This window comes from Gymnoscopelus microlampas (assembly GCF_963454915.1).
Source record: "Gymnoscopelus microlampas genome assembly, chromosome: 2".
Taxonomy (NCBI): Eukaryota; Metazoa; Chordata; class Actinopteri; order Myctophiformes; family Myctophidae; genus Gymnoscopelus; species Gymnoscopelus microlampas.
This window is the reverse complement of record NC_139939.1, coordinates 28,758,405-28,779,147: the sequence shown is the minus strand read 5'-3', so window position 1 is coordinate 28,779,147 and position 20,743 is coordinate 28,758,405. Positions and strand designations below refer to the sequence as shown.

Genomic DNA, 20,743 nt, shown 5'->3' with positions numbered 1-20,743 from the left:
AATGGAAAATGTTTCTATCCGGTCTCTTCATGCTCCATCCAGCCAGATAGATATAAAGAAAAATATAGAAAAGAGTGTGATAGATTAAGGCAGTGGTTCTCAAACCTTTTCATGTCAAAGACCTCCAAATTGATATGTATTTGCCCGCAGACCCCCATCTGAAAAGATGCCAGGCTGCCCCATAAGAGGAGATTTGTGTTGTTAAAAATGTTCAAAACCATTCATAATTTTTCTATTTATAAAAAAATCTTTTGAAAATGGCTCATCTACATGAGCTTGTAGATCCGCTATTTTCAAATAGCTGATGTGCAAAATAGGGTTAAAGTGGTTAAACTGATTTTTATGCTATTTTACATCACATTTAGTTGGGAACCCCCTGGCACCCCCTCAAGGGTAGGGGTTCCCGGACCCCACTTTGAGAAACACTAGGATAAGGGGTTGAATATAAGCAAACATATTACTTTTACAAATAAAAATATATAAACAAACACATCTAAACAAACGCATTTCATGTCATTATCACCATGGTCAGGCCATTTGAGTCACATCATTGTATATTGACGCAGTAATGATTGAGTTTTATGATATATTACGTAATGACATCACGCAATGAAATCACAATAATTGAGAAACTATTAGCTACAAATCGACCTGCCCGCTGCTAATTGGTTGACAATGGTGAGCTAAATATCATGTGCTTGATTTCACTTTTAAAATACCGTGACATAAAATGCATGTTGCAACTTCTTCTAGCAGTGGCTCTCAAAGTGGAGTCCGGGGACCCCAGGGGTCCTTAAGGGGGTTCCAGGGGGTCCCCAGTAGAATTAGTAAATACATGGCATATATAATAACATCAAAATGAGCTTACCCACTTTAACCACATTTCATATTACTTAAAATATAAATGATCTATGGGTCAAATCATGACACGCTGTGAGCTTGTAGACTGGCTTTTTTTATTATGAAAACTCTGGAATAATTTGAAATAATTTTGTACGTTTTTAACAACACAAATATTCTCTTATTGTCGTCCCTGGCACAAAACCTTTTCAGATGAGAGTCCGTGAGGCAAATACGTATCATTTTGGGGGCCCCTGACATGTAAAATGTTTGAGAACCACTGTTCTGTATACATCCAATTCACATATGCCTGGTCAATTTGTCCGCATTAGTCAAGCGAACCATGCTGACAGTCTAAAGAGATTAAGTGGGCGTCACAACACTTCAAGTCTGAAAAGACTGAATAGTCCCTTACAACTATTAACCTCTAAGAAGCCTCTTCATAAGGTCGTCATTCCTTTGGCCTCCCTCAATCAATCCCACATGGCGTCCACTGTAAAAGGCTTTGGTTAGTGCTCCGTCCATTAGGCACAGTGAAAGCTGTTTACTCTACTTAGTGAAGCCGCTTAGGTGGACCTACACAATGGAAGTTCTGAAATACAGATGATTGGATACATAATATCAGATATGTTTCAGTCGGATCAGTTGTATTTCAGCTGTATTCACTCAAGCCTTGTTACATTGTAGACATTAGCATGAATTCACTGACTTCCTCCTATATACAGTAGACTGTCGAAAGAGTGAGACGCTACCCGCTTTTGGGCAATAGTTGTGGTACCGAATCTAAAATGAAACAATGCGAAGAAGGAATCAGTAGAGATAACACAGGAAAGTGGGATGTCGCTTTCCAAGGAAAAAGTCTGATATGACGACAGGTTGCAAATTTGCGCTCCGCAGATAACAGACTGTTCTTGGACAGAAACATCCTGTACAAACTTTTGTTTTGTCACTACTGTTTATCACGACAACATGAGATAAAGTGTCTCAAAATACCTAACATCATTTTTTTTTAAAGTCCCGCTTAGCAGAAATAGTGATTTATCAAAAGCCACTTCCGGGAACAGTCAAGCCACCTGCTGCCGTGTCTCGTTGACTTTGCAGCCGGTTTTCGAGGGCAATGACAAGGCAGGACCGAAAAAAGTCATTAAGTGAGCAAGTGAGGGTTTTTGAAGACATGAATCTTTCTTGAACCATGTCCCCCTCTCTGCTCTGTCCTTTAACCTCCCAGACCCCCCTTTTGACCCCTTTGTTACGACAAAGGGGCTCGAGAGCCCTGGACCCGGCTAATTATAGAGTTTAACGTCTGCTGGGGTAAAGCCCTAAGTGCTGAGAGACATTCCTACAATTCAGAGGCTGTATGTATGTGCATGTGAGTGGGTCCTCCCAGTGTTAGAATTATGGCTGTGCTCAAAATATCCAACATAGTGATAGGTATCGTATCGGTGATGCTCATATCGTATCGTAATGGTACGATAGGCCAGGATCGCAATGTTTGTTTGAATGTTTCTTTGTTTTTTTAAGAAAAAGAATATTGAAACTAAAGCTACAGCCACTCTCTAAGCCCATGTGTGGCATATTATTTGGCTTTATCTCGTGGTATTTTGGTCATGTGCATTGTATCACATCATGACTGTGTCAGGATACGTATTGTATCATGAGTTACCTTCTAATAACCAGCCCTAGTTAGAATGTCTCTCAGACACACGCACACGTGCACGTGCACACGCACAGCTATCTAGGGGAACCTTAAATAAACAGTGATGGAGAAGACCAGCAAGAAGACAAGCAATCCAGTTGAACTGGTATTGGACTATTGCTGACATACTGTATCAGTAAAAGATATATATATATATATATTTCAACACCAATTAAAGCTCAAACGAATCAGAGACCAACACCTCAAAGACAAGGACACAAGGGCACTGAGGCTAGAGCGTAGCCTTCTGGTACACACTAATTAATCAAATCTGTACGGTATTAAGGAAAGGACTGGAGGAAATACACAATGCTTGTGTACGCTTGTTAATATTGTATGTACCAACAAATTATTTTACAAAAGTTGTTGTCTTACCCCACTCTTGGGTTTGGCTCCCATGACTGACGCAGATCCTGTCGTGATGGTAATAGGTGCAGAACCGTCATGATGGGATGGAGGGTTTGTACCTTCAGAGGAACCAGTCCCTGGCACAGATCCTAACTCCATCTCCTGCACAGACACAATACAGAGCTGACTTGTCTTGCTGACTTGGCATTAGGATTTACATCTTTCTTTTCATTAATAACACACAGAAATAGACCAACAACAGAAAAATCACATGAACACTTGTAGTGTTAAGTGACTGGTGTTAATTTCAAGCCAACGGTTGATCCTTATCTATCAACGAATCTACAAAAACAATTGTAATCGTTTTTTTTATAATCTACTAAATCGATTAGTCTGATTAACCACTTACCCCTGTATTGCACTTCATTGTACAATGGTGGTGTACGCCGTATCCACCTGTTTCCTAGGCTTTTCACTGTGTTCCACTTCCTGTCTTTTGATCCAATGAAATCCAATGAAACCGGTCAGATGACTAATGATATCCAATGAAATCCGACAGGAAGTGGAAAACACAAGGCCTTGGAAACAGGTGGATAAATATAGTGAAATTAGCCGATCTACAAGCTCACAACATTGTGAGCTTGTAGATCGGCTATTTTCACTATATATATATTTTTAATAATCGTTCAGTAATCGTAATCGAGGCAAAAGTTTGAAATAACAGTGGTGTTGATTTGAAGTCATATGGTCCAGCCCTGGTCGACGTTTTGCTACGGAAAAATAAAAGTCTTTTGCACATCTACAAAGGTAACAGGTGCGTAGGAGAACAACGGCCCAAACATAATGAAAGAAAAAAACTCCTGCACACTGTCATCAAATGCAAGGGAAAATATTTAATGGGAATATAACAACGTTTCGGTCTGTTAGACCTTCATAAGGTCATCTTACGTTAACCTGATGAAGGTCTAACAGACGGAAACATTGTTATAGTCCCATTAAATATGTTTTCTTGCATTTGATGACAGTGTGCAGGACTTTTTTCTCTCGTGATGTTGTGCTAAGGGAAAAATCAAGCAAGCACGATACAGTAGCTAGACTGAGTTACCTACCTCTGTGTGTCAGGCAGTCTCAATCCAAACTTTCCTTTAAAAACAGTGTGAGAATACGCTTATGGAAAAAGCTACGGGCTAGTGATGCACTTTCATTTGTGCATTCATGGTTTGATATTTTCTGCAGGGATTTCAGGTTGTTTTTAGTGGTTTTGTATTTTGTGAATTCCTGTAATTTATTGATGCCATGTCATTTATTGCATTGGTTCTCAAAGTGGGGTCCGGGGACCCCCAGGGGTACTTGAGGGGGTTCCAGGGGGTCCCCAGCTAAATGATGGATAGGGACCAAATGGACTCTTATGGGTCTGTAACTCTGAGAGTGTACAAATGGAACCTGAGAGTGTACAAATGGAACCAAATGGACCCGTTAGGGTCCATTTGGTTCCATTTGTACGCTCTCAGAGTTACATTAACATTGATTTTACAATATAAATTGGGGTCCCAGAGGTATAAATGCCATTGAATGGGGGTCCGTAGCATAATGCATGTTAAACTGGGGGTCCTTGAAATTAAAATGGTTGAGAATCACTGCTAGAGCCATAAAAATATTCTCTTATGGGGGTCCCTTGCTTATCTTTTCAAATGGGGGTCCGCGGGCTAATAAGTGTCAATTTGGGGGTCCTTGACATGAAAAAGTTTGAGAACCACTGATTTATTGGACTATTTATTTTTCAGGACCACATTGGAAATGAGTGTTTTTCATTACACTTTTATGTGTACATCCTGGGTTGAAGTTATATATTGCGATGAAACTTTGACCAAAATCAAATCAAACCAAACGGCTAGCGGATCCCTACCATGAGCTGTCTCCTGCGGAGGGTGGGGGTGCTGTCCATGGAGGACGTGGTGCTCAGGGCGTTCTCTATCTCCTGGTCCAGCTGGTCCAGCTTCATCAGCAGCAGCACCATGGAGTCCAGATGGGAATGCTCACGCTCATCTCTGGAGGTCTGGAGAGAAAGAGCAAACGCTTAATCCATTAAGACCTGAGGCTGGTAATACTAACAGTTTTCTGAAAAAATATGTTGTTCCAGGGACCCAGAAAAGCAAAGATTTGAGTTAAAAATGGTCGCTTGAAAATATTGATCTATTCAAAGATTTGCACACATTTTCACAATAAAAAAAAAATAGCAGATCTACAAGCTCATAGCGCGGCACTCGGTGCCGCGCTATGAGCTTGCATATCTGCTATTTTTGAATAGCCAAAGAAATCTAAAATGACACGGATGCGTTCCAGGTCTTAATGGGTAAATCCATTAAGACCTGAGGCCGATTCTACAAATGTCTTCTAAATCCTATCAGTTTTCTGAAAAACGTATGTTGCTATATCAGTGGTGCTCAAAAAAATGTCAAGGACCCCCCAAAAAGGCTGCGGACCTCCATCTCAAAATATCTTTTTCTAGGGACCCCCAGAAGCAAAGATTTGAGTACCAAAAAAATCGCTTTAAAAATATATATATATTAAAAGATTTGCACAAATGTTCACGATTTTTTTTTTTTAAATGCAGATTTACAAGCTCATAGATCTGCTATTTTTGAATAGCCAAAGTGTAAAATAATGCTTTTTAGCTCGTTTGTATATCTGCTATTTTTGATTGGGCAAATCAATCTAAAATGACACAGATTCTTTCCCGGTTTGAATGGGTTAATCCAACATGGCTTCGAGACAATGAAAGTATGATATCATGCTGTATTGAGATCTGCGTTTGAGAGGATTGCATGTTGCATGATGTCGGACGTACAGAATTCAGACAATTTCCTCTCTTTTATAGCTTTCTCCATTTGCCTCCGTGAGATAATGACTTCCTCTGTGAACGACTCTCTGAGGAACTTAAGGCCTGAGGCGCAGGCCTAAAAACCTCTCTGTTTAGGAAGGCCTATTCGTTTTAAACTGCTGTGTAGTTACTGTCAGCAAAATCCTTTGGTGCTTGACATTTTGCTAACCCTGCTTTTAACCTTTTGTGATTGATTTTAAGTTTTTAACTATGTAGCACTCTGAGGTTCCGTGTGAATGAATTTGCTGTGAATGAAAAGTGCAATACAAATAAAATACATTATTATTATGAATTAAGTCATCATCATTTATTTAACTCACAACCATGTTCACATGGTATGGAGCACAGATATCATACATTTTCATTGCATAGTATTCATACAGACATAGCAAAAGGCATGGCAAGCCTTACTTAAACAGAGGGAGAACATTCTTCAGAAAAGCACCTAATTTATAGATAACTCTTTGCTTTTCAAATTGCAGTAGTAAAATTAGTTTCAGCATATGGGCGAGTTGTAAAATACTTTGGCAGATATGTTTGTCTGAAATTCATAATGGTAGTGTTTTTACACTCAAACATAACATGGAACTCATCTCCAACCTGATTTCCATTGCATAAATTGCAAAACCTCTGGCTTCTTTCAAGTCCTCTATATCTACCAATGATCTTTGGGATTCTTGTGTTGTTCACCCTGAAATTACAAATGGCCTGTCTATTCTTCTGGTTGTCACACAACAAAGTAACTCTTACTCAACCACTCTTACCCAACTATTAACCACTTATACCCTATATACTTCACGTTCACTGGGGTCCCCCAGGGGTCTCTTCTGTGCTTTTTTCATCTCTACATCAAATGTCTTTGCCGAAAGTAGCAGTTCTTCAAGCTTGTAGATCAGTAGTTCCCAAACATTTTCATGTCAAGAACCCAAAAAATGTATACGTATTTGGCCGCGGATCTGAAAATATTTTGTACCAGGGACCTCTAGAAGGGAAGATTTGTGATAAAACCCTTTCAAGCTTCAAAATGTGTATTTTTTTTTAAATCTTTCGAAAAAATATTATAAAATAGGGTTAAACAGATTGTATTGCATTGCTGGGGGACCCCACTGGAACCCCTTCAAGGACCACCTGGGGTCCCCAGACCACCACTTTGAGAACTGCCATTGTAGATTGGCTATTTTCACCCAACGTTATCCTATTTTCACCACATGTTCCCCTATTATGGAATGCCCAGAATAGGGACGCTATTCTGGGCAGGGAGGTAGTAAAACTCGCCCTGCTGCAATCTCCATAATTTCATCAGTTTTATGGGGAGGAGAGGGAGGTTGGCACTAGCTGGCAAAGTCACACAGTGAAGGCATTCATCAGCGATGTTGACTCCGTGCGGACCAGCGTGGCAGGTCAAAGCCAGTGTTGCCAGATGTTGTGAGAGAAATAAGCAACCGGGGCTATGAAAACAAGCGACTAGGCCACATGAGCACTTTAAACCTATGTGCATTAGCTATTTGAAAATAGCAATCTACAAGCTCACAACATGTCGCATCGCGTTTCGATGCAACGTGTTTTTAAAAAATCGAATAAAGAAACAGAGTGAAATATTTGGAATATTTTTTGAAACATTTTAACAACACAAATCGGGTACGATGGGGCTCCCTGGCACAAAATATTTACATATGGGGTTCCGTGGACAAATTCATATTAATTTTGGGGGTCCTTGACATGGAAATGTTTCAGAACCACTGGTTAAAACAACATTAGGAAGCAAGCCCAAATAAGCAACTACACTTTGGGAAACAAGCCCAAAAAACCACAACCCACCACAACTACCAATATCTACAAGCAAGTTCACAGAAAAACAAGCCCAAAGACGCTTATAATAAGCATACTTGGCAACACTGGCCAATGCACTGCCAACACGACCAGATGGCCAATTGGGTTTCACTGACAGATGGACCTCAGTTATTCAAACATCCCGTAACAACATCACCTTTAGACAGTGGTTCAAAGTAGCTAAGTACATTTAGATACTTTTACTTTACTTGAGTATTTACATTTTTTCAATACTTCACACTTTTACTCTGCTACATCCCAGAGGCGAAATTATTATCACAAAACACACATACAAGCCCTATTTCATACGTGTGTGTGTGTGTGTGTGTGTGTGTGTGTGTGTGTGTGTGTGGTAGATAGACAGAAAGAGAGAGAGAGCGGAGCGAGAACAACAAAGGGAGTAGATGGTTCAAAGGTTGCCAGAGATCTGTATCCACAAAGGCCCTGATTATATATGGTCCAACGTGGAGGACTTAGACTCAGTAACCAAATGACCCCCCGATGCACCAGCGTGACCACCGTGACCACAGTGTTGCCAGATTCTGTGAGAGAAACAAGCAACACGGTCTAGGCAAACCCAGCCCAAAAGAAGCGACTATGGGCCACGTGAGCACTTTAACATATACATCAGCTATTTGAAAATAGCAGATGTACAAGCTCACAACGCGTCGCATCGCGACGCGTTGTGAGCTTGTAGATCGGCTATTTTCAAATAAAATCTCGCGGGGAAATTATAATAAGCATATCTGGCAACCCTGACCGTGACCACCACACACAGCTGCTCCTCAGCTCTCCTCTGCCTCTACCTTCGCTGCGTGTCGCTCCCCGACTCTCTCCCCCGTTTCCCGCCAATCTCCACTGTACCGTACTGTCACATAAAGGCAGAAAAGCCCCAAAAAATACATTTGAAAACACACATATTCTGTCTCCTCTTGATTCTTCTACAGCAGTGGTGTAAAGTAACTAAGTACGTTTACTCAAGTACTGTACTTGTAATTTTCAGTACTTTTACTTCTACTCCACTACATCTCGGAGACAAATATTGTACTTTTTACTCCACTATACAATTATTTGACAACTTTAGTTACTAGTTACTTTGTAGATTTTGATTATTATTACTAAACATACACATTAACCACTTCAGCCCTATATATATTTCGGCCATTTGAAAATAGCCGATCTACAAGCCGATGCGACATTGTGAGCTTGTAGATCTGCTATTTTCAAAAGATTTTTATACATGAAAACTTGTGAAATGGTACATTCTGCATAATGAGTACTTTCTACTTTTGGTACTTTAAGTACATTTTGATACCAATACTTTTGTACTTTGTGTAAGTACATTTTGAATTCCAGACTTTTACTTGTAACAGAGTAGTTCTACATTGCAGTACTGATACTTTTACTTAAGTAAAACATGGGAGTACTTTTTCCACCACTGTTCTACAGTACTACACCGTAAAAATCCTCTTAAATTCTCCCTCAGGCTTTTACTGTGTAGTCTTATTGTCATTTCACACTGTTTGATGTCATTTATTGTCCCCTTTGGTGAACACATCATGTCATGTCACCCACACACACAGATACATGCATGTCTCTCCTCCACTCCGTCTGCTCTGAAGCCCTTACTGGTCTGTGGTAGTAAGTCTTACACTGACCTCAGGTGGTATGTCACCAGTAAGACAATAATAATACACCGTTGTCTAGCTCTACCCTTCTATGTCTATACGCCTAGAAATAGGAGTAGACGAAGACATTGTTGTAGCTTCTTAACCCGTTAAGACCTGGAACTGTGTCATTTTTAGATTTGAGCTAAAAAGCATTATTTTACACTTTGGGCTATTCAAAAATAGCAGATATACAAGCTCGTAGCGCGGCACCGAGTGCCGCGCTACGAGCTTGTAGATCTGCTATTTTTGAAAATTCGTGAAAATGTGTGCAAATCTTTGAATATATATATCTTTAAAGCAAACATTTTTAACTCAAATCGTTGCTTCTGGGGGTCCCTGGAATAAAATATTTTGATGGGGGTCCGTGGCCAAATACATATAATTTTGGGGGTCCTTGACATGAAAAAGTGTGTGTGTGTGTGTGCGTGCGTGTGTGTGTGTGTGTGGTTGTGTGGCTCTCTCTTCAAAAGGCTCTCTCCTCCGAGAAGAACCCCAAGAGATGATCTCACAAGGGCTGGCTCATTAGGCCCAAACAAACCCTGTTACAATCTGCACTTACAGACCCCTGTTAAACGCTTTATGAGAGTGAGATCATAGGAGACACGACTACCGTGACTTGCATGCGCGCATACTATAGCTACATGGGATTATGTTCGAGAGTTTAACTGAACACAACAAGTCTGTTTTACATTTCGCTGACTGCTCCTGGAGGCGCAACGCTTTTATGAAGGCGGTTCATTTGAGTAAAAATGGATCAGAATGGATTTCATATTCATACAAGAGCCAATACAGGAGCAAAACAAATGCTCTTTTGCAATAGTGCCTTGACGTTTGACAAACGATTTACAATGTTTGTCGAGTAGAATCCAGTGGTTCTCAAACTTTTTCATGTCAAGGACCCCCAAATGGACACTATTAGCCCGTGGACCCTCATTTGAAAAGATACATTTTAAGGACCCCCAGTTTGACATGCATTAGGTCTACGGACCCCCATTTAATGGCAATTCTATCTCTCGGACCCCAATTCATGTTGTAAAATCAATGTTAACTTAACCAAATGGACCCTAACGGGTCCATTTGGTTCCATTTGTACACTCTCAGAGTTACAGACCCATAAGGGTCCATTTGGTTCCTATCCATCATTAAGCTGGGGACCCCCTGGAACCCCCTCAAGTACCCCTGGGGGTCCCCGGACCCCAGTTTGAGAACCAATGGAGTAGACATTCAGCTGGGATAGTATAGTCGCATGCCGGTGTCACACACTGAAAATAGCAGATCTATAAGCTCACAAGAGCTTGCAGTTGCAGATCTTCTTTTTTCTTCTGTCCACGACACCAGTGCACAACAAAGTCTAACTGACAGAGTTATAGCTTACAGGGTTATAGATCCTACGTCACGTGGAATCTGCACCGTGATAAACAAGGCCATAAGGGTCCAAAACTCCATGCCTGGCTCCAGACTCCATCCTTAATAACGTCTTGTGACTCGCGCTTACATTTATTTTCCAGTTAGAGCCCAATTTGCCTGTCAAAAGCTGTTCCTATTGGATTTGCTGAGGGCGCACACACAGGCATGGAGGCTATGTGTGTGTGTGTGTGTGTGTGTGTGTGTGTCATGGAAATGCATCTCACGGCGATGCTTCCATTGGCATTCCTCGCTAGCAGGCGCACAGTCACACACAACAACATCACGTCGTTCTCTCGTCTCAATGCAACGCTGTATCGTAGCAAAACAATGACATCTTTACAAGGCTTGGCTGAATGAACAAATAGTTGGTTGGTCAAAGATGGCAACAACAAACCACAGAAACTGTACAGCGCCAATGTCAGATACCCTCCAGAAAGGCATGTTGTTAGGGGGGCTTTCTGGTGGTCTTCTCAGAAAGCTATTTTCCCCCCATTTTCTCATCTTTTTAGGGTTTTCTGTTACATTCCTCGCCACTTCCTGTTTTTTTGAGATGGGAGACAGTTCCCACACTGTTTGAACTGCCAGACCCCCTCCCTCCCCCCTCTTCCCAACGCCCCCTTTCTACCCACACACACACACACACACACACACACACACACACACACACACACACACTGCGGTCTCCGTCATATTTCTCAAACCTGTCCCATTGCATTGTGGGCCTCTGCTTTTTGGAATAAGGTCAGCTTGAAAGCCAACGTTCAGCGATGACCTCATCAGAACAGGCATAAATCACTCAGTTTTATGCAGGCGTTCCACGCATGAAAATAAAGGAAAAGTGAGACACACACACACACACACACACAAAACAACAACATGAGCTACAGAGAAAGATAGAGATAAACCAATGTGTGACAGCGATGCTGCCAACGTGTCTGGTGGCAGATAGAAGATGTGAGCCAGCGTAGCCCCGAGGTCAAGATAAGGCCTGTTGCTAAAACAAATAAACAGCGTAACAAAGCCCATTATCAGGTCCATCTCTGTGCCCATTATGCAAGCCAGATGGGTTCATTTTACAGGCAGATCCTGCAACAACATAGACCCCTGGGGACATAATCACGGGCTACAAGAGATTTACCCTGTGACTTGGACAATATCTTGTCAGTGTGACAACCGCAGGTCACTGTCTTAAGAAGGAAAATCATATTCAAGTGTCTCTTAACCCAGTGGTTATCAAGCTTTTTCATGACAAGGACCCTCAACATGATATGTATTTGGCCGCGGACCCCCATCTCAAACTATTTAGATCCAGGGACCCCCAGAAGCAAAGATTTGAGTTACAAATGTTCGCTATAAAAATATATATATTCAAAGATTTGCAAACAAAATCATGATTTTTCAAAAATAGCAAATCTACAAAGTATAAAAGGTTAAAGTGGTTAAAATGATTGTGACGCCATATTAACACATATTGCTGGGGACCCCCTGGAACCCCCCCAAGGACCCCTGGGGGTCCCCGAACCCCACTTTGAGAACCAATGTCTTAACCGCTTCAACCGTGGCGTCCATATTTTGGCCATGTCATTTTATAGGCGAAAGGTTTCAAAAATGAAAAGAAAAATCATTTTCTCAATTTTCGAAAGAATTGCAAAAATAAGTTTTATTTTATTTTCCCTAATCGTGGTACGATGAAGTTATTAGGGCTGAAGTGGCTGATTGAGTGACACAGACCTCGAACCTAGCCCGTAACCCACTTATCATACCAGTGGTTCTCAACCTGTGGGATTTTTTTTTTGGGGGGGGGGATCCCCAGATGACAGTGAAGTGACAATTTAAGGACTTTTAAGACCTTTTTAATACCTAAAAAAAAAGAAAGAAAGTCGAAAGTAATCAACAAACTATACTATAAAAACTGGTCAAATTGTCAAATAATAAATGAAAGAGGCAAACAAATAGCCGATCTACAAGCTCACATTGCGAGGCGTTGTGAGCTTGCAGATCTGCTATTTTCACAATATGTGTCTATGGAACCTATAGTCAAACTAAATTGAGTGTCTCAACTCCTACATTCTAACTGCTTGTCAGGGTGCGGGGTCCCCAGTTCAAATATGATTATTTTGGGGGGGTCACGGCCTGGAAAGGTTGAAAACCACTGTGTTAAACAATAGGTGAATGGCTTGCCATGGGGATAATAATGTCAGCCACCACTGGTTCCATTTCCCTTCTTTTTCACCATTCCATCTCTCCCTCACATCCATCCATTTTGTCTCCATTGGGTGTATGTGTGCGGGTGGGTGATGGGTACGCACAGACAAAGACAGACAAGATGATCCATCCAATATCAACGTGGATTTTCCTGCTTCCGTTGCATGATAAGACTGTAATAAGGTGGATCCAGGGATAACTCTGTGATTCAGCCTTGGAGCGCAAACTAGTACATCTTCCCCAAGGCATTATTTGTAAAGTAAATTGGCTGCATGCAGCATGAAAAACACATGAAATATTACGGAGTCAAGTCATTACAATATGGTGGATGGATTTGGTCTTGGCGGCTCAGACGTATCGTGGCTGGAGCAATAAAAAGCCTCAAAGGTTTTCCTTGTTTTTCCAGGACTGTGATCCAGGGCTCCAGAGTGCGACCATTTTGGAAGCACATACAACCAAAAATCTGTCAAGTGCGACTAAACATTTTCATTGGGCGCCTGACATTTTGCAGGTCTGTCAGTGTGTGTACAGTATGTGTGTAGCATTTTCTTTCTTTTTTGTCCCCACCCGCATTCTGCAAACTAAGACCCACCCCTACTCTGCCTCTACTCTGATTGGTTCTGACGCTGATATTTTCCTGTGCTGCCTGCGGCTAAAATGATCATCCTAATTATTTTTTGCTTAGTATTGTAATCATGATTATTAATCATGATTATTGGTAATGATGTTTTTTTTGTGTTTTTTTTATTTAATAGGTGTGTCCTATTCAATCATATTCAAGTGTCTTAACCCAGTGGTTCTCAAACTTTTAGCTTTGGCCAAACGGTGGGTAACAGCCTCTGTTTATGTGTCTCCGAGCCTGATGGAAGGGGGGGATGGGTACAATGTCCTAATCAACAGAAGAGGGCAAGGTGCAACAGCTGACCAAATAGGATGTCTGAATTCATTTCCAAGTAGTCTCACGATTACATCTGTGAAACATGAAATTGATTATTTACGTACAGGCCTAGAATGCGTGGGGGGAAATAAGGCATGTATGCGTTAAAGGGTGCCCTGTTCTCCACCTCTACAGCAACATCACAACCGTAAAATCGTAAAAGTGAAGAGAACTATTCATCATTTCTTCGTCAAGAGAAAAGCTGTGGTGGCCAAATCACTTGTGCCCGGTCGTGAGCCCAGACCCTATATCACGAGTGGAGGTATAAGGCTAGCGCTCCAACACCTATCCCCCCTAACACCTATGTCCCTAAAGATGCCTAATCCTGACCCAACATCTGACTCTGAGCCACAGCCAGAGTCTAACACATAGAAAAAAAGCCCAAAATATATGCCTTTCACAAAGAATAGCTTGTACAAATCTGCTTATTTTTGTTAACAATTGGTATTGTGATTTCTTCTTTGTGCTGTATTTAAAAACATAAAAACAAATGAAAGCACCAAAATCATGGGCAATGAGGTGCTGTCTCAAATCACGTGCTGGTGCACCTAAAGGAAACAGTTTAGGCATGCCAGTGCAACCAATGTTAAATGTTAAGGCTGGACCGGAGCCCTGTGATCTCAGAGGCCATCTCATCTTTGGCAGTGAGCGGTGTTATGTCAGCATTGGTGACGGCTGACAGGGCCGGCAACGTTCCCTATGCAAACATTCAATCTATGTTGAATAATGTGATGGTGATACAGTCAATCCTCTGGGATTTAGCTTTTGAGCTGAACCGCAGATAAAAACCAAAGGATGTCGACGTGTGTGTGACGCATTGTGCAAACACACTGCGGAAGAATGACCACACGCATTATTCACGCCATGAACCAGACTGAACTATCAAATCATTTTTACGGCTGCAACACATTTATTTAAAACCAGTGGTGTACAGTAACTAAGTACATTTACTCAAGTACTGTACTTAAGTACAATTTTGAAGTACTTTTACTTTACTGGAGTGTTTCCAATTTTCAGTACTTTTACTTCTACTCCACTACATCTCAGAGGCAAATATTGTACTGTACTTTTACTCCACTACAATTATTTTAAAACTTTAGTTACTAGTTACTTTTTAGATTTTGATTACTATTACAAAACATACATTAACCACTTCAGCCCTATGTACATTTCGGCCATTTGAAAATAGCAGATCTACAAGCTCACAATGCGTCGCGGTGCGGCGCATTGTGAGCTTGTAGATCTGCTATTTTCAAAATATTTGCAAGCATTTTATGCATTTGAAAACGTGTGAAATGGGACATTCTGCATAATGAGCACTTTCATGAGCACAAACATTGGGAGGGTCGTTATGAACAGGTGAGCGAACATCAGCAATTCCAAAGTTTCACACGTACTAACATTATTATTCAGCACGCGGGTATTAGTGTTCACTTGGTCCCTTTCCAAACAACATGCCCACTTTAATAGGCCCTAGCTGGCTTATAAATAATGGCTCCGTTGTTGTCATTTCCAAAGGGCTAACACTATGACCACGAATAGTGAATAAACATTGTGTCAGTTCTTTGGCCTTTTGCTTGGTTCCCTAAGAAACAAAAGCCTAATACCACTTATTAATGGTGTCACATTTTTGGCAAATTACTGTACTTAGCAAGCTAGCAAGCTGGATAATAGTGTGTAAGTAGCTTTAGATATTTTGGTATTCAGGTAGTGGTATTTAGCTTTTCATTGGGATGCTCTTGGCTGTTGCAGGCCAGTGTCATTCTGTACTGTGCTTTCAGACTCCCAAAGACTCCATGCCCTTATAGGACCTTGTTTTGCAATGAGGGGTTGGGAAAGAGTAAAACATTTTACAGATCCCCCAGTTACAGATCTGCAAGCATGTGAGAGTGAAGTCATTGTTTTCCGAGAGGCGTGCCAGAGCGAGACTGGGACAAAAAATGATTTGGACACTCTGTGTTGTGCCTAGTAGGTGTCGGTTAATATAACAAAGTAACTGAATTTGAAGTGTTGCAGTGCCAACATTGCGATTACAACCCAGACACGAGGACAAATATTAAACTAACGCTAATTCAAATTCATCACAATTATGACATCATAATCCACCTACTCCTACTGTAGATAGATACCATGCCACCTAGAGCATTGGTTCTCAAAGTGGGGTCCGGGGACCCCCAGGGGTCCTTGAGGGAGTTCCAGGGGGTCCCCAGCTAAATGATGGACGGTTAGGAACCAAATGGACCCTTACGGGTCTGTAACTCTGAGAGCATTTGTACACTCTCAGAGTTAAATTAACATTGATTTTACAATATAAATGCTGGTCCCAGAGATAGAAATGGCATTAAATGGGGGCCCGTACCTTAATGCATGTCAAACTGGGGGTCCTTGAAATTAAAATGTTTGAGAATCACTGCTAACTGCTCCGTAAAAAAATCTTCTCTTATGGGAGTCCCTGGCATATCTTTTCAAATGGGGGTCCGTGGGTGTCAATTTGAAAACGCTTGAGAACCACTGACCTAGAGCATCCGCATAAAGTAAAATATGCATTTGTTGGGTCAACAACAAGCAGAGATACAAACAGTAAATTGAACCTTACCTTTCTCATGCGCATTTTCACTGTGCTATCCTCTTTCTGCTCCCCGGCAGGCTCTCTCCTCCCATCCAAAGCTGTACTGGGAAGTTGAGTGCTGCCTGCCTGTGCTGCCACCTCCACCATGTCCTCCATTTCGGAGCCTGTGGCTTGCGGCCTGCGGTGTCCCCTCTGACCATCTGCCACCTCAGAGGCAGGTGACTCACCTACGTAACGACCAGAGCTTTGGTTGTCATGGAGTCCCTCCGGGGACAGCTCATCGCTGACCTCTGCAGAGCACCCTGGCTGTCGTTGAGTAGTTGTATTTTCATGAACCGTGTGAGTGAGTGGACCCGCCGGAGCGTGGACGACAGTCGCGGCCGTGTTATTTTGTGTGACAGCGTTGTCATCGGCCTCTGAGGCACTGACCTCGGGGATGGTGTCCAGTTTTAAACAGCCGCTGTCCGGCGGTACCATGTAAGCTTGTGTTTGGACCTCAGAAGAAGAGGTCACGTCTTTGGATGCTGTGTGTCTACTAACGTCATCTTCCGTGGCCTGATTAATACAGTGATTGTTTGTCGGCGCATGTCTTTTGTCCGTTTTTGACTCTGCGACATCCACTTTTTCAGGTGTCAGGTGACAATCCATATCCTCGGCACAGTGCTGAGCTTTGGCACACATATCTGTTGATGGAGTCTCAAAAGTGACTTCGGCTTCTCTTACAACGTTCCCTGCTCCAGACCATTCCCCTCTCTTGGCTTGATTCACTGCAGCCATTTCGACATTCTGCTGTTCCAGCGCTGTCTGGTGGGGTATTTCACAACCATGGACCAGAACCACTGGCATTGTACTATCACAAAGATCTTTCTCTGCAGGAGCTTTTAGTCCATGATGTTCCTGGGAACGAAGGTGTGATGCCACGGTTTCATTTGGGGTGTGGGGTGTGTTGCTTTGAGTGCTGGAGTCTTTTAATCCACGAAGCTCGTCAGCGGCATCTGATTTCCTCTGTTCTGAAACCCCTTTGTCCCGCTCAACACTCACAATCAGCTCCCCGGTCTTGTTTGCATTTGTCATCGAATCGTTATTCTCCTTGGGGTTAATTGAGCAATCCATTGCAGCTGCAGGCAAATTTACCATTGAGCCAACATGGCCTGTGGTGGAGGTTTTGTCTTGTTCAACATCTGGGAGATCTGTCTGTGTTTCCAGTTCGGCAGAAAGAGGCTGTGTTAGTGTGTTCTTGGAGGGCTCAGGAGCTATGTGACCGTCTATATGGCTCTCCATTGTTTCCTGCGGCTTTGGATGTTCGCCAGACTGTTCACCAGCGGAAGCAGACAGTGGGGGTCCATTGTCCGAACGAATAGAAATGCATTGTTGCTCTTCTCCTGAGCTATGCGCCCGAGCCAAGGCATCATCACGCTCACCACAGATGTTGTGATTCTCGATACCGCCTGTACCATCCTCACCTTTGCTTTTCATCGTTTTCACATTGTGGCCACTGCCATCATCATTGGTACAACTGTTTGCATTATACAGTAACACAGCACAGTTTGAGTTACAGTTAGACTCTGTGGTGTCCTCTGCGTCCGTTGTTTTGGGTCGCCCTGACTCGGGTAATCTTTGAAACAGTTCGACTTCCAAAGCCCCATCGGAACCATCCACCGAGTTCCCCCCAAAATCCACATGTGCCACATCATGTCCACTCCCTTCTACCAGATCCAAATGTTCCGACTCCTCCACGGAATGTGAAGTCGTCACCGCCAATGCCTGGGACAGGTCGACGGTGGGTGGCGGCTGATGGCAGCACTCCGGCATGGAGACACACCTCGCCCGTCGGCTGGGCTTGGAGCCTCCCGTCCCCCCCACCCAGGCCGACTCGCCGCTGACCCCATGGCAGCAGACCAGGTCCAGGTCATCGTAGCTGTACTGCAATCCCGATCGGTGGGTCACGTGGTCTTCCCAACTTCTTTTCCGTATGGCTACTGGCATGGCGGACGCCCACTGCTATCCCATAGAGCTGCGTCGTCGCAGACCAGACAAAAATGCAGAAGCGGAACAGTTGAGCCTCCTGTAAAAAGACAAGAGAGAAGAGGGAGAACGGGGGGGGGGGGGGGGGGGGGGGGGGTGGGAAACTGTTATTAATGTTCAAAAAGCCTCCAAAGTTAGGGGGTTAACTGAATTTGCAGATGATAATCTGGCGAGTAATGTTACAGTTTGAAAATAAACAGCTGGGGAGTAGTGAGTGGAGGTTTAAGAGGGGCGTGATCATGTTCCATTAGCGCTCCCCTGGAAAGTGTAAATTCAGCTGGGTCTGTACTGTATAAGCTGACATGATCCCCAGTCGTACTATGCTGAGAGATGGAGAGCTGATGACATTCCAAGAAAAGATTTCCAGGACTTTAACATAACAAAATAATTAGTTGCATTCTATGAACTCTGTCCGGAACATCAGTTATTTTTAAAAGTTTTGTTTTTGCTTTTAACGTCCTTGGAAGAAATGGTCTGTAAAATAGTTGTTATTGTAAAACACGAGGATGATAAACAACATATGGCTAGATTCCCTTGTTTACTTCTTAACGACATACAGAGACGGCGAACCAGTCTGAGCAGTTCAAACCACAAACCTTCAACACACTAACTGTCCAAAGCAATTCTGATAATTCAGCAAAACTTCATACTCCACATAACCTTAAACCCACAAAAGCTCTGACAGACGTGGATTCCGATGATGCAACCGAGAACATAACTGACAGAAAAGTCAGAAAAGCACTAATGATCCAGTGAGTTGTTTCCTCACAAGAAAAAAAAGGCTATGGACATTTTTCACTGCAACATTTTGACATGTGAGGGTAAACAAAACTGAAGCGTGACATTATTTAGGGGAAACTGTTTAATTTGGGGGTTTCTGTGTGCCACCATGGATTTAAATATACAGAAGTTGTCCATCCATGTTGGCAAACAGTAAAAACCTAAATGAACCAGACCCAGAAGTATAGACCTATTACCTTCAGCTGCATTTACCTATGTGTGACACGCAGTGGTGTAAAGTAACATAAAGTACATTTACTCAAATACTGTACTTAAGTACAATTTTGAGGTTCTTTTACTTTACTGGAGTATTTCCAATGTTCAGTACTTTTACTTCTACTCCACTACATCTCAGAGGTAAATATTTATATAATAATAATAATAATATATTTACTCCACTACAATTATTTGAAAACTTTAGTTACTAGTTACTTTGCAGATATAAATTATTATATCATAAAACATACATTAACCACTTCAGCCCTATTTTATACATAGGCTATTTGAACATAGCAGATCTACAAGCTCACAACACATCGCGATGCGACGCGTTGTGAGCTTGTAGATCTGCTATTTTCAAACATTTTAGTACTTTTACTTTTGGTACTTTAAGTATATTTTGATGCCAATACCTTTGTACTTTAAGTAACATTTTGAACACAGGCCTTTTACATGTAACAGAGTATTTCTGCATTGCGGTATTGCTACTTGTACTTAAGTAATAGATCTGAGTACTTCTTCCACCACTGGTGACACGTCAATGTCTGCTGTGGAAAAAGGTCAATTGAAAATACAGATGGACCATCACATGAGCCTTAACTTTACAGGCACAGTCCAGCTCTACACTAGCAGGGAATATACACGGGACAGCAGAAGCAGAGAGAGGGCCAGAGAGACACATATAAAGACCATTTCTGCTACCTGGGACACTGCTTTGGTCTAAACAGATCACATAAACACTATAAGCAAAAACTTTGAAATTGCAGAGCATACCGATAGGGTCATCAAGGGAACGTAACAATAATCATGATATCAGAGAGAGAGAAATGTTTTATGACCTTTCCTACTAACTTAACAGCCTTGAGCCCTGAAAATTGCATCCACATAGAAGAATGAATACTGTAAAGTCTGTTAAGTATAGGTTCATACTGCTAGGTTAGTGTGGAACATCTATTGGGACAGCTTATGTCTCGCACTTACAAACAACTGGAGCATCTGATTAATTTCTGTACATATTCTGAAACATTATATACGAGGAAAAAACTGTGCTGCGATGGTGCATTGCATTTATAAATAAAATAAATAATAATAAAAATAATAAAATAATAAACAAATAATAAATAAAGTTTATTATTTGTGTTTTTTCCTCCTGTCCCCCCTGGGTGCTAAATGATCATTTTTGATAAATAAAGTTTTTTACAATATATCTATAGCTTTTACCATTAAAAGGCTACATTATATTTACACTATAGTAACACATTATTACCTATCTGAAAAGACCAGTTCATCCATATGCAGAGTTAATGACAAGGGTTTCAGAAACATTTGTAAAAGC

The 20,743-nt window shown here is 41.9% G+C and overlaps 1 protein-coding gene across 1 annotated transcript in view; it reads right to left on the bottom strand.

Annotated features, from left to right (window-relative positions):
• The window catches only part of dlc1 (DLC1 Rho GTPase activating protein), a 127,001-nt gene that overhangs the window by 94,277 nt on the left and 11,981 nt on the right, over positions 1-20,743 (bottom strand). The window contains exons 2-4 of the mRNA XM_084086005.1: positions 16,411-18,448; positions 4,791-4,940; positions 2,912-3,046 (exon numbers count right to left, since the gene is read on the bottom strand). Coding sequence (XP_083942131.1) covers positions 2,912-3,046; positions 4,791-4,940; positions 16,411-18,369 — 2,244 coding nt within the window. The 5' untranslated portion in view covers positions 18,370-18,448. The remainder of the gene's footprint in view (positions 1-2,911; positions 3,047-4,790; positions 4,941-16,410; positions 18,449-20,743) is intronic.